This window comes from Topomyia yanbarensis, chromosome 2 (genome assembly GCF_030247195.1).
Source record: "Topomyia yanbarensis strain Yona2022 chromosome 2, ASM3024719v1, whole genome shotgun sequence".
NCBI classification, from domain to species: domain Eukaryota; kingdom Metazoa; phylum Arthropoda; class Insecta; order Diptera; family Culicidae; genus Topomyia; species Topomyia yanbarensis.
Window position 1 is genome coordinate 260,041,065 of NC_080671.1, and position 14,381 is coordinate 260,055,445.

General features: G+C 44.9%; 2 protein-coding genes across 2 annotated transcripts; both read right to left on the reverse strand.

The window, feature by feature from the left end:
• Positions 1-832: 832 nt before the first annotated feature.
• LOC131680288 (uncharacterized) lies at positions 833-4,116 on the reverse strand. Its single transcript, XM_058961009.1, has 3 exons — positions 3,289-4,116; positions 2,754-3,244; positions 833-2,531 (listed from the first exon to the last, which is right to left on the reverse strand). The coding sequence occupies exons 1-3, from the start codon at positions 4,114-4,116 to the stop codon at positions 833-835; spliced, it is 3,018 nt and encodes a 1,005-aa protein (XP_058816992.1).
• A 211-nt stretch (positions 4,117-4,327) lies between these two features.
• Positions 4,328-5,890, reverse strand: LOC131680289 (uncharacterized). The gene is made up of 3 exons (XM_058961011.1): positions 4,830-5,890; positions 4,738-4,758; positions 4,328-4,688 (listed from the first exon to the last, which is right to left on the reverse strand). Exons 1-3 carry the CDS (start codon positions 5,888-5,890, stop codon positions 4,328-4,330), a joined length of 1,443 nt encoding a protein of 480 aa, XP_058816994.1.
• Positions 5,891-14,381: the final 8,491 nt, after the last annotated feature.

Genomic DNA, 14,381 nt, shown 5'->3' on the forward strand with positions numbered 1-14,381 from the left:
TGGCAGCTAATTCTGCAACGTAAATTGAAGCAGGATCACTGAGTTTGAATGAGGCAAGAAGATTTTCGTTGAAGATACCGAAGCCTGTGGACCCGTCGAGAATTGGTCCGTCAGTAGGGTTCGTCGCGGTGCGAATGTGGGCGGTAAATGGATTGTCCGCACCGCAACTGCAAAAAAATAATGAAACCGCACCGCTTACCCCAACCGCACTTTATTTACCGCACCTCACCGCGCGGTGATGTGGTAAATGCGGTAAAATTTTTATATTTTTAAAAAATAGTGTTGAAAACTTGTTTATTTGTGTAACCATATTGGACGAACGAAGACCGAAATTCGCGGAACGAGATAAAATCTTGCACGGACGGAGCGGAGTAAAAAAGAACGTGCAACCTCGTGGATAGATTAATTCAACTGGTTTATTACTCATATAATTCAATCACTCACACTAGTCCAAATAACAGTGCTGATTGTTAGAGGTGGCTAGGCGAAATCAGGGCTAATACGCTCGTCGCCCGGCGTGAGTTTAGACGATGGGTTGTGTAGAGGATTGTTCGCCGTTTACGTTCGTACATAAGCCGCCCACCAAATTTCGGTCCGGAATTTCCTCACGCAATCGCCCTGGAACGTATTCGTCGCTGTCCATTGGAACTGAACGAATTCTCCGAATATCTCGCTGTGTAATTCCATTACGGGTTTTCAGTGATACCACTCTGACCAACCCATCAGGTCCTGGATGAACAGCCACGACCCGTGCGAGTGGCCACTGCTTCGGTTTGTCGTTCTCACCTACAAGAAGTACGAACTCTCCGATATTGACGTTGGCTGATGATCTCTACCACTTCGTAAACGCTTGAAGTGATCGTACGTATTCCCTTTGCCATCGCGCACGGAATTCCTGCGATGCTCGCTGGACGAATTGCCATCGTGCCATAGAGCTGATACGGCGTTCGAGTTGGTTGATCTCAGGTGCTGTTGTCAAGGGTCGCCCGATCAGGAAATGAGCAGGTGTCAGGGGTTCCGGATCACTTGGGTCATTGGAAATGGGTGTTATAGGTCGCGAGTTCATACACGCCGCAACTTGTGCTAGAAGAGTCGATAATTCTTCAAACGTGTACGTAAAATTACCTGATATTTTTGATAGCAGCTGCTTCGCGACTTTAATACCAGCTTCCCAGAGTCCGCCGTGGTGCGGTGAACGTGCCGGAATGAAATTCCATGCCACCCCCTTGTCGGCGAGAAAATCTGCCACAATTGACTGGTGTTCAATAGAGTTGACAAGGTTAGCGATATCTTTCAGCTGTTTTGCTGCGGCTCGAAAATTTGTTGCATTATCGCTGCACACCTTGGCTGGTAAACCGTAACGGCTGGTGAATCTCGAAAACGCCGCCAGGAACGATGATGTACTGAGGTCCGAAACTGCTTCTAACGATACCGCTTTAGTGACGAAGCAAACGAATAGGGCAATGTAGCCCTTACTTGCTGCAACACCGCGCATTCTGCGACTTATTATATTCACCGGACCAGCATAATCTATTCCGACTATTGAGAACGGAGGCTGTGGCTCTAAATGAGCGGATGGTAATTGCCCCATTTGCTGTCGTAAGGGTAGTGGTCGTAACCGAGCACATGTTATACACTGTCGAAAAACTTTACGAGCTGCGCTAATTCCATAGGGTATCCATAATCGCCGTCGAGAAACAGCCAGCAGGGTTTGTGGTCCACAGTGCAGATTGTGGACATGTTCGTCGTGTAATATTAGAGATGTCAGAATGGAGTGGCGTGGCAATAGCAGCTGATGTTTCGTGTCGTAGCTTAGTTTAGATTGCCGAAGCCTGCCGCCCACCCTGAAGAGACCCTTATCATACAAACAAAGATCCAACAAATAGACAAAACTTCCGCGGTGTACGCTCTTGCCTTCCTTCAACCGGTTAATATCGTTCAAAAAGTGCTTCTGCTGCGTGTGTCGTACATAAATCATAAGGGCATGGTCCAGCTCCCCAGCTGTCGAACGTCCAGGACGGCGGGAACCAAATCTTAAAAGACGAGCGGTGACTCGCAGAAGCATTTGTTTGCTCGGATAGTATCGAGCTAACATTTCATCCAAAAAGCAATTCTCGTATACTATCATAAGACTTACTGTCACCGACTTTCGTTCGCGATCGACTTGCTGCCTTTGTGCGACGTTGAGTTCTGGAAGCGGTAACGAGTGTTGCCAGTCTGGGCCGTGCCACCAGAGGATGTTTCCTTGTAAACCAACGGGGAGAGCACCACGAGATATTATGTCAGCAGGATTGCTGTGAGTGCCGATGTGATACCAATTTACAGATGGCAAGTGGGTTACGATCTCCGCCACGCGGTTTCCGACGTATGTCTTCCATCTTGAGGCACCGCCAGCTATCCATGCCAAAGCCACTTGTGAATCACTATAGGCACGAATCTCGTGGACTTGTATCGACAGCGCTGCAGTGACGTTGTTGATGAGACGAGCTAATATTACCGCAGCACACAATTCCAAGCGAGGTATCGTAGACCTTCAGTTTCCGATTGGTGCGGTTTTTGATTTAGCACAAAGAAGATGAGATGAATAGTTTCCTGTTTCATCGACTGAGCGAATATAGATGCAAGCGCCCATTGCCCTCTCGGAAGCATCACTGTAGCCGTGCAGGTAGACTCGTAATGGCCTTTGCGTGTTGATGACTCGTCGAGGTATCTGAAATGAATTGAGAACCGACAGATTCTGTGCTAAAACTAACCAGTCATTGATCAACTCATCAGGGGGAGTTTCATCCCAGTCCACCTTTAGCTCCCACAATCGTTGCATCACTAATTTTGCCTTGATGATGATTGGGGCCAGCAAGCCCAGGGGGTCGAACAGGCTGGCGATTTGTGACAAGATGATGCGCTTTGTGGGCTGAAGGATCTTATGTGGTTGATATGAGAACAGGAACTCGTCGTTGCACGGCTGCCAGTGGATTCCGAGGGTTTTGATGGTTTCGTTTCCATTTAGTTCGACCGGAATCTTTATTTCCAAATCCGCTTCAGGTACTTCTTCTAGGGCTGCTGTGCAATTGGACGCCCACTTCCGTAGATGGAATCCACCGGACGCAAATATTTCTGAAAGCTGTCGCCGCAACTGCTGAGCTTCTTCCGGAGAGTCTGCACCAGTTAAAACGTCATCAACATAGGTCCCCTTCAGTGCCTTCTGAACCACGGTGGGGGAACTCGTTGCATACTGGTTAAGCAGCTGTTGCACGCATGTCGTTGCAAGGTATGATGCCGTTTTCGTACCGTAGTGACGGTGTTCAGTGTGTACTCATCGATGGTGTCTTCTGCTTTCCATCGCCATAATATTCGCTGGTAATCGCGATCTTCCATCGCCACCTGTACCATACGGTACATCTGCTGTATATCACCGGTTAACGCTACTACTGGGAATCGAAATCGCAGCAGAATATCGATAAGCGAATCTTGGAGAACAGGACCAGTCATTAACACGTCGTTTAGTGATTTTCCACTCGTTGTTTTCGCCGATGCATCAAACACGACGCGACATTTTGTAGTGGAGCTAGATTCTTTCAGGACACAATGATGCGGAAGGTATACCGTGCCAATCGGTGCTGGTGTTTTGGCGAGAGACATATGGTCAGCATCGAGATATTCACGTAGAAAGCAGTGATACTGGCTCATAAGCAGAGGAGTTCTAACTAACTTGCGTTCAATTTGCTCTAGGCGCCTAATAGCGATGTTGCGAGATTCCCCGAGCAATGTAGGGTCTTCGCGAAAAGGAAGACGAACTTGAAATCGACCAGCGTTATCGCGAATGGTATGCAGCTCGAAATGTGCCTCACAGGCCTTCTCCTCCTCACTGAAGTGACCTCCTTGGTGCACGTACTCTTCCATTTCAAAAAACTTCTGCAACTGCCGAGAAAGGTGGTCGTCTACAGAGGTTATTAGACAGGTGGAGGTAACCGGAGACGAATGTAAAGGTTCCTCGTAACGACCTGAAACTACCCATCCTAGTTTCGTGTTCTGAAGAATAGGTAGCCGACCGGTTGAATCAAGGTTAATTCGCCCAGGTTCCAGTAGCTCAAGGAATGGTTGAAGGCCCAAAAGCATGCTAACTCTTTAGGGATTATGAAACTGCGGGTCAGCTAAATAAACGGAATTGGCCAATCGTCGATGTTCACTGGGCGTAGTGGTAGATCGGCAGATATTCGATCCAGTATAGCGCAAGGTACATTGGCCTGGTAGGGCGAACATCTGGATGCAATTGTAATTGAAGCTCCCATACTAGAGTGTGAGCTTGTGGATGAAATCCCCTGAAAGTCTAGGTTGATGGGGGATTTTTCAATGCCGAGTTAATCGCATAAATCTTTCCTGATGAAGCTGAGATGCGACGCGCAATCGAGCACTGCGCGAACGGAATGGGGGCGCCATATTTATCGAAAACATCAATGGTAGCTGTCAAGAGAAGCACACTCGTACCATCGAGATGGTCGGCTAAATTGATGGCTGAAATGAGGGCTTGAGGAGGAGTAGAAACGGGTGCTTCGGTCGATGTGAACTGTGCTGCGGGTTGAAAGGCTTTGTGAAGTAGAGTATGGTGCATCAGACCACATTTTCGACAGGAACCAGCCTTGCACGCCTCGCCACTATGATGTCTCAAACAGTTTTGGCATAGCTTTTGCCTAGAAACCATAGAAAATCGGTCAGATGAGCTAGCGTGTGTAAACTTACCGCATAGGTACGGCTGGTGGCCTGGTTTCGAGCAAATGCCACAATTTAATTGTATTTGGTTTGTGGCCACAAGAACAGAAGATGGTCTATACTGCGGCTTTGATACCTGTGGCTTGTTGTTTGGAGCGGTGCTGGAAATTCGGGAGCGTTGCGACGATTGCAGAGCGGAGCTTCGATTGTCGATGAACCTTAACAACGCATCGAAGTTGACGGCATCCTCCTCAAGCTCAACTATTTTCTGGCACCACAATTCTTTAGTGTGCGCATCCAGCTTTTCGTAGATGATGTGCATTAACCAAATATCTCTTCCTTCACGTTCGAGAGCTGCCAAGGCCCGAATCACTTCATCTGAAACATCGTGGAGGGAGCGCAAGCCGGAGGGGGACGAAGCTGTCGAATGTGGCTGGCTCAAGAATCGGGTGATGTGCAGATTAGCTATCTCGCGGGGTTTGTTGTATCGCTCTCGAAGTTTTTGGAGTGCTGGTTGGTAATTGGCATCCTCCACATTTAGGTGTGAAATTAACGTTGCTGCTTCACCTGCCAAATGTGTTTTGAGGAAGTACAGTTTCTGGCTCGGACGTAGCGATGGATTTTGATGCACGGATCCACTGAAGAGATCGTAAAACGACTGCCATTCCAAAAAGTTACCACTAAAAATCGGCAGATTCATTCTGGGCAGCCTCAAATTTGGAAGCGATGGAATGTCGTTCTGTACTTCGTTATTTGTAGGAGGAATCGATGAAGTTGAAGCTCCTGCATTGCTTGCAATTGCTCGAAGAAACTGTGCTTGCTGCTGCATGAGCGTTTCGATGACGCTGGTATTGCCACCATTTTGTTGGTTGATTGTGACCTCGTGTTCGGTGGATTCTATGCGCCTTTGTAACTTTCCTAAACCCTTCTTGAGCGACAAATATTCTTCCTCGAAAGCAATCTGATGGCGAATCACTTCCTCGTAAGCGGCGTCGTCCTCAGCCAAATCTAATATTGTCTGATGAACGGCGAGATAGGACGACCAAATGCTGTTGAGGTTATCCATCTCAGTGATGACATCTTCGGCTTCGACGTGTTCCGAATCCTCCATTTTTTCCAGAGTGCGGCCAACTCGTTCGAGTCGTGGGGCGTGCGATTTCCTCTTACGGAGCAATTTGTCCATCTTGAAGCGAGGCTGTAGTAGACGAAAAGTTTTCCTCGCGGTCCGCTTGTGCACGTGGTCTTCGTTTTGTCACACACGAATTTCGATGCGGGCCGTACGAAATGCAAAATAACCGACGAAAACTCGCGTAACCGGTAAACTTATGGCAAATCTGGTTCGAAGTACCAGCTTTTTTGGACGAACGAAGACCGAAATTCGCGGAACGAGATAAAATCTTGCACGGACGGAGCGGAGTAAAAAAAACGTGCAACCACGTGGATAGATTAATTCAACTGGTTTATTACTCATATAATTCAATCACTCACACTACTCCAAATCACAGTGCTGATTGTTAGAGGTGGCTAGGCGAAATCAGGGCTAACACGCTCGTCGCCCGGCGTGAGTTTAGACGATGGGTTGTGTAGAGGATTGTTCGCCGTTTACGTTCGTACACATATATAATAAAATGTTTTTCTTATTCACACAAAATTTAACTTTAAGAGACTCCTCAGAATGTAATGTTTATGAAAAAATCAACTTTTGCATTTTCTATTAATAAAATTCCGTTTATTTTAAGGCAAACATTATACATTCAAAAACGTTCTACTGCAGTAATAGGAAAACTTTTATTTTAGCACCCCTTCAGTTAATTGAAAAAAGGGGAATAAAAATGTAATAAGAAATGAATTTGCATATCTTTTTCTTTAAATTTTCATATTTTCAATGCTTTTGACATATGAATATGAAGTGGATGATTTTCGCATTTACGTATTAAAACCACCTTTCATTCTTATTGCAAATTCGTTTGGTTTTTTTTATTCATTTCGTTTATTTGATAGGCACAAATGCGTTAGCTTGGCGGTGCTAAATTCTTTTGTTTTTACATTTTGGATATTTTAAAACTAGGAGGTTACAATGTTGAAATATTTTTTTTAAAAAAGAAAAATTTTACAGCTATCTTAAGACTAGAAATAAGATTCTATATACAAGAGAGGGGGCAAAAGATCTTTTTATGAAAAAATTTTAAAGCAAGGAATTCAATAGTAATAATTTTTAGGAAATATTTACAGTTATCTTAAAACTAACAATATAGTTTGGTACACAAAAGGGGGAACAAATATTTATGAGAAAATTCGCAGGTGTTTTAAGACTAGGGATACAATTCTATTTACAAGATGGGGGACAATAGTTTTAACAAAGAGTTAAAATTACAACTATCTTAAAACTAGGAATACAGAATACAAATTTGAACTTTTTTAGCGGAGACTTATGCTTGGTCAAGATATTCAGAGGGGGCTGTAGAAGCAGTTGTATCAAGGACAGGGGAGAGAAAGCGTAGATGGTGACCGGGAGAGAAGAGCAAAACTTGCAACTTTCGGGCAAACGGGAGATCAGCGAAAGATTACCGCCTCAGTCTAGTAGGTCGGATTGGCAGATGGTATTCTTCGGACCCGCGGGGAATCCTTCAAAAGTCATCGGACCTTGAGTCGCTCTCACTTCAGTTTCCGTAGTAGTAAGTGCGACGGTGGTTACATAGTTGCAGTCTGGAGCTGATCGGTCCCACAAGGCAGGAGAAAGCTTCTAAAACGAGAAATAAAAAGAGAGGGGCTAAATTGGGATATTTGTCGTTTTTATGAAAGTATAAATAAGGGACATATAGGGGAAATCACGATTTGCCAGTATATCTCGGACTGGAACATTGGGTGGTCTACTCGGGCCCGAAGGGAATCCTTTAACTGAGACCTGGCGTCCAAGTACCCGGCGCATACCCAGACAACGTGCTCGATGTCGTGATAGCCCTCGTCACAAGCGCACAGACTACTCACCGCAAGCCCAATACGCCGCAAATGCGCATCCAAGGTGTAGTGGTTGGACATAAGTCGGGACATTACACGAATAAAATCCCGACCCACATCCATCCCCCTGGACCAAGGCTTCGTTGATACCTTTGGGATAATGGAATGTAGCCATCGTCAAAATTCACCATTGCTCCACGAGGTTTGCCAACTGTTGAGTGTCCTCTGACGACAAATACTAAAAAATTCGTTGAAGCAGATTGGTCTTTCGTATATGTCACCATTTAATGCGCCCACCTTTGCTAATGAGTCGGCCTTTTCATTGCCCGGGATAGAGCAATGAGAGGGGACCCAAACAAAGGTAATTTGATAAGATTTTTCAGATAACGTACACAAGGACTCCCGCATCTTCCCCAGGAAATATGGGAATTGCTTTTTGGGCTTCATCGCACGAAGAGCCTCGATGGAGCTGAGGCTGTCCGAAATGATGAAGTAGTGATCTGTGGGCAGAGTGTCGATGATCCCAAGGGTGTACTGAATTGCATCTAACTCTGCGACGTAAATTGAAGCGGGATCATTGAGCTTGAATGAAGCGGTGATAGTATTGTTAAAGATACCGAAGCCAGTTGACCCATCGAGATTTGATCCGTCAGTGTAGAACATTTTGTCACAGTCGACTTCTCGGAATTTATTATAAAATATATTGGGGATCACTTGCAGGCGTATATGGTCCGGGATTCCACGAATCTCTTCCTTCATGAATGTGTCGAAAAATACAGTAGAATCAGAAGTATCTAGGAAACGAACACGGTTGGGAGTATATGAAGAAGGATTAATGCTCTGTGCCATGTAGTCGAAGTACAAGGCCATAAATCGGGTTTGAGAATTAAGCTCGACGAGCCTTTCTATCACCAACGGGTTCAGAATGTCGCATCGGATGAGTAATCGATATGAGAGTTCCCAAAATCGATTTTTTAGCGGAAGAACGCCCGCCAGCACTTCGAGACTCGTCGTATGGGTCGAGTGCATGCAACCCAAGGCAATGCGCAAGCAACGATACTGGATTCTCTCCAGTTTGATGAAGTGTATGTTCGCAGCAGAGCGGAAACAGAAACACCCGTACTCCATCACCGACAATATCGTTGTTTGGTATAACCTGATCAGGTCTCCTGGGTGAGCACCCCACCATGTTCCAGTTATTGTTCGGAGAAAATTGATCCTTTGTTGGCATTTCTGTTTCAGATACCTAATGTGACATCCCCAGGTACCTTTAGAGTCGAACCAGACCCCGAGATATTTAAATGTGAAAACCTGGTTGATCGTTGCACCCATTAATAGAAGCTGGAGTTGCGCCGGCTCACGCTTCCTAGAAAAAACAACCAACTCAGTTTTCTCCGTGGAGAACTCAATACCCAGCTGAAGAGCCCAAGCAGACAAATTGTCCAAGGTATTTTGTAATGGTCCTTGCAAGTCGGCAGCTTTGGGCCCTGTAACAGAGACCACCCCGTCGTCTGCAAGTTGCCTTAGCGTGCATGAATTGGCAAGACAATCGTCAATGTCATTCACGTAAAAATTGTAGAGCAGGGGACTTAGACATGAGCCGTGGGGAAGACTCATGTAGCTAAATCGCGATGTTGTTAAATCGCCATGCGAAAAGTGCATGTGCTTTTCAGACAACAGGTTTAGCAAAAAGTTTTTTAAAATTGGCGAAAGACCATGCTGGTGCAGCTTCTCTGACAGAATGTTGATAGAAACTGAGTCAAAAGCCCCCTTAATATCCAAGAAGACTGATGCCATCTGCTCTTTGTTAGCATAGGCCATTTGGATTTCTGTAGAAAGCAACGCAAGGCAATCGTTCGTCCCTTTGCCTTTGCGGAAGCCAAATTGTGTATCTGACAGTAACCCATTTGCTTCAACCCAATTGTCGAGGCGAAACAAGATCATTTTCTCGAACAACTTCCGAATACAGGACAGCATTGCAATCGACCGATACGAGTTGTGGTCGGAGGCTGATTTTCCTGGTTTTTGGATGGCGATGACCTTCACTTGCCTCCAGTCATGAGGGACAATGTTACCCTCAAGAAACTTGTTAAATAAATTCAACAAGCGCCTTTTTGCAGTGTCAGGTAGATTCTTCAGCAAGTTGAATTTGATTCTGTCTAACCCTGGGGCGTTATTGTTGCATGATAAGAGAGCAAGTGAGAACTCCACCATCGAAAACGGTGTTTCGTTCGCGGTATCGTGAGGAGACGCGGCGCGGCACGTTTTCTGTACCGGGACAGAGTCCGGATAGATCTTCTTGGCGAAAGCGAATATCAAACGGTTTGAATATTCCACGTTCTCGTTGGTACTATTACGGTTACGCATACGTCGAGCCGTACCCCAAAGAGTGCTCATCGCTGTTTCTCTCGTTAACCCGTCGACGAACCGGCGCCAATAACTGCGTTTTTTGGCTTTCATTAGACTCTTCATTCGCCTTTCTAACGACGCGTACTGTAGATAGCTAGCGGGTAACCCGTCTTCCCGGAAGGCCTTATATGCAGTGGACTTTTCCGCGTACAGCTCTGAGCACTCTTTATCCCACCACAGGGTGGGAGACCGTCCATGGGTATTCGCGCTGGGTACTGGTTTAGTCTGAGCTTGATTCGCACTGTCGAGAATCAAGCCAGCCAAAAACCTGTACTCTTCCTCCGGAGGAAGTTCTTGAGTGGATTCGATTTTAACGGATATCGCGGTCGCGTAACTCTTCCAATCAATGTTCCGTGTGAGGTCATACGAGACATTGATTGTTTCCGATGGTCTTGAACCGTTAGCAATTGATATCACGATAGGCAAATGATCGCTACCTTGGGGATCAGGGATCACCTTCCACCTGCAATCTAACTGTAGCGATGTCGAGCATAGCGATAAATCCAACGCGCTTGCGCGTGCTGGTGGTGTAGGAATCCGCGTCATTTCTCCCGTGTTTAAGATGGTCATGTTGAAATTGTCGCAGAGATCTTGGATTAATGTTGATCTATTATCATCATGAAGACAGCCCCATACCGTACCGTGCGAGTTAAGGTCTCCCAGAACTAGCCGCGGAGCCGGTAAGGATTCCGTGATATTACAAAGTTGAGATTTATATCAGAAGTTAACCAGGTTTCACCGGTTAAACTGTTTAGTAAGAATTTGAAGGAATCGATTTTCGGGAGGATACTTCTGCAATTCCACTGTAGGACAGTGATCGAATCAGCGACCTCGTTTGATGACTTAGCCATCGAAGGATACGATCGCTGCAAGGAGGGGCCATTTAGCAGTCAACTGTTTCAAAAATGTTTGCACCATAGGGAGAAAACGTATCAGAATGCTTTTAAGAGGATCAGTAAGATTGAAAGCTGTGAAAATTTAAAATTTCATTAGTCCGCTACTGGACTGAGTATCTGTTTGAAAAAAGGGAACACTTGGGGTTTTTGGTGTCCCTGGAAGTGGTGGATACTCCTTGTTAGAATTAAAATTTCCAAGTCCTGGAGCAACTTGCTTCGGCTTTAGTGCATCACTTCCATTGGATTTATTGATTGTAATTGGCGCACTCTGAGTGGACGACACCTTGGCACCCTTACGAGGCAAACTAGGGGAGGCTAGATTTTTCCTCTTCCTGGACTCCCCTGAGTTAACCAAGAATGTTCCCTCTTGTGGGTCGTCAGATTCTTGCTCAACGCCAGCCAAAAGAGCAAAGGAATTTTCGGAAGGGACAGATGGCGAAGCATTCTTAAGAATTTCTGCACAAGAGCGCTTCGAGCGTTCCTTAAGGGAGCGCTTAATTTTATCCCCGCGCGGTTTGTACGCGGGGCATGATTTAAGATCATGCGGAAGGCCCCCGCAGTAAATACACTTTTCAGTTTCTCCACCGCAAGAGTCATCCTCATGTTCTCCCTCGCATTTCCCGCAACTTTTCTTATTGCCACAATAGGTGGCTGTGTGGCCCAGCTGCTTGCAATTGCTGCAGTTTATTACCCGCGGTACAAACAGGCGAACAGGTAGACGAACCCTATCCAGGAGGAGATAGTTGGAGAGGGAAGACCTGGAGAAAGTCACCCGAAGCGAGTCTGACAATGAATAAGTTGTCTTATTATTCTCAGTTTTTGCGGAATACAATTGCTTGCATTCCAGAATCTTCACATGTTCAAGTGAGGGGTCCTTAAAGCAACCAACTCCGTACTTCAACACGCCTTCGCACTTCAAACCCGGTTCGGCGACGACCCCATCGATCTCCACTGCTAAACAAGGAATATACGATTTAAATTGCTTTGTAAAACTTTCGCTGCGAGCAATCTGGTTTGCCTAGTCGAGATCATTCACTAATATGCGTATCTTATTAGCTCTAACACGTGTTATCTGAGCTACGGCCGGGTAGTTAGCAGTCAGCTCCCGTGAGATTTCTAAAATATTAAGCGATTTCGTGATGGGCCGGAAATAGACCACCCAGGGTCCAGTCGAACTGGCTGGGTATGTTTTAATACGGGGAGGACTGGGGGAATCAGGGGAGGGAGTAATTTCGGGTTTATCCGGTATATCCATGGGAATATCATTCCCATCCAATGTTACTTCGCCTTGTGCCATTTAGGCACGAGCATAGCACGTGGTGTGAACGAGAGATGAAACTTATATTCAGGGGAAAGAGATCTAAGAGGTAGCGACCGATCGGGGGAAAGGGAAAGGAAAAAAAAGATACTTAGCTTATTTAGCGGCTTGTCCGGTTATTCCATTATTCACTTCACCAACCTAGGCACCGGCGAACAAAGCCAGCCTCAAACAATGGTTGACCTTCACAATGTATATATAGTGATTTACCCTATGCACAGCACAAGAAAAACGATCTGCTTCGATCGAGAGCTCAGACGATTGAATTCGTTTGGTTTGATGAAGATAATTATATTCTTTGGGTTGTGTTTAAGTCCCAGCATAATTAGTTCATCTCAAATTCCTTTAAATTAGTCAAAATTCGTAATTGAAAAGTTGATATCGAAAACGATTTACAATTCCACGATTACCAACAAAAATCGGGAGAAGTGATGCACTTTTAAATTGAATTTAAGAGTAGAAAATTATTGTTTTTAAAGGATCTAATAATTTTGTCTCTATTTGGATCTTGCATTTTATGTATTAGAAATGGTTAGTTTGTGAATTTATATTTAAAAGTACCCAATAACTAGTCCAAAATGTGTCGCAAAAAAAAACGTCAAAAAATTTCGGACACAGCTAGATTTTCTTTCGTAATAGCGGCCTGTTTATCAATTTAGAATAATCAAAATTATCACCTTATCAATTTTTTTTTTTGCGGTGCGGTTGCGGTAAAACCGCGCGGTAAAAGCTCTTTCCCGCACCGCATCTGCGGGAAAAAGTGTCTCACCGCAACCCAGATTTTGCGGTGTGGGTGCGGTAAATACCTCGCGGTTGCGGTAATTACCGCAACAGCGACGAACCCTATCCGTCAGTGTAGAACATTTTGCCGCAGTCTACTTGATGGTATTTGTTATACAAAATATTTGGGACCACTTGTGGGCGAATGTAATCCAGGATTCCACAAATCTCTTCCTTCATGGATGTGTCGAATATTACAGTTGGAGCAGAAATATCTAAGAGATGAGCACGGTTAACGTTACACGAAGATGAATTGATGTTCTGTGCCATGTAATCGAAGTACAAGGACATGAATCGGGTCTGAGAATTAAGCTCGTCAAGCCTTTCGCAATTTGCAATCACCCATGGGTTCAAAATATCGTACCGAATGAGCAATCGATACGAGAGGTCCCAAAATCGATTTTTTAGTGGAAGGACGCCCGCCAGCACTTCTAAACTCATCGTATGGTTCGAGTGCATGCAACCCAAGGTAATACGCAAACAGCGATACTGGATTCTCGCTAGTGTAGCAGGTTAGCTTTGTGGGCGGAGAAGGCTGTGATACCGTTGGTATAATTCGGTATCCATACTATGGTGGGTTACGAAAGTAATCACCAGTATGGACCGAATATTCAAGGTTCCGATTGCCAAAAGTTAACTGATCAACTGATCATTTATTTGTCGCAGCGCAAGTGTTTTTATACTGTTTTCCTATTTACATTCTGTGTTTACATTCTTATTCTAGCCCTACGCTTTGGGTCAGCGAGACCGCTGGAGCGCACATGTTCTAGCCAGTAGGTCAGTTGAGTTGTAGGTTGTGCAATATGAAACCTTTACCACTCGTCGCGAGTGGGTCATAGGAATAGAGTAAAATCGTGTTCTGTGGCAATTGTCAACATATGGTTGCAATTGCTTTCTTAGCATATTTTGGATATTTAACTTGGGTCGGTCGATCGGTTGGTGCTTAGCTAGGGATGCACATAACACCTTCCCTTTTTGGAAGAATGATGTAATGAAGTGAAAGTGAAATGTAATCATTTTAAATTTGTTTGGCTCCTCCAGGTGTCTCTGTTTTACTGTATTACTTAATTATTCTATTTTTATGTACAATTTGTGTTTCGTTTGATAATTGATGTTTGATTGTTACGTTTGGTTGTTGTATGCTAATAATGATGAAAGGTCCTGAATATACTGGATCTAATTTTCTACGGTTTTCTCTTTTTAACCATATTGTGTCTCCTATTTTAACATTGATTGGGTTTGATTTTGTGGCTTGATTCACTATTGTTTTATTTTTAGATTTGTCTAACAAAATTTTTGCTTTCTGGGCTGCT

Coding starts and splice junctions, on each gene's coding strand:
- LOC131680288 (XM_058961009.1), bottom strand. CDS start 4,116: ATGCTTTTGGGCCTTCAACCATTCCTTGAGCTACTGGAACCTGGGCGA. Junction 3,245..3,288: donor CACTGAACACCGTCACTACG/GTACGAAAACGG, acceptor TGCGTGCAACAG/CTGCTTAACCAGTATGCAAC. Junction 2,532..2,753: donor GATGAGTTGATCAATGACTG/GTTAGTTTTAGC, acceptor CGGAAACTGAAG/GTCTACGATACCTCGCTTGG.
- LOC131680289 (XM_058961011.1), bottom strand. CDS start 5,890: ATGGACAAATTGCTCCGTAAGAGGAAATCGCACGCCCCACGACTCGAA. Junction 4,759..4,829: donor CCACAGGTATCAAAGCCGCA/GTATAGACCATC, acceptor GCTCGAAACCAG/GCCACCAGCCGTACCTATGC. Junction 4,689..4,737: donor CCACCAGCCGTACCTATGCG/GTAAGTTTACAC, acceptor TATGGTTTCTAG/GCAAAAGCTATGCCAAAACT.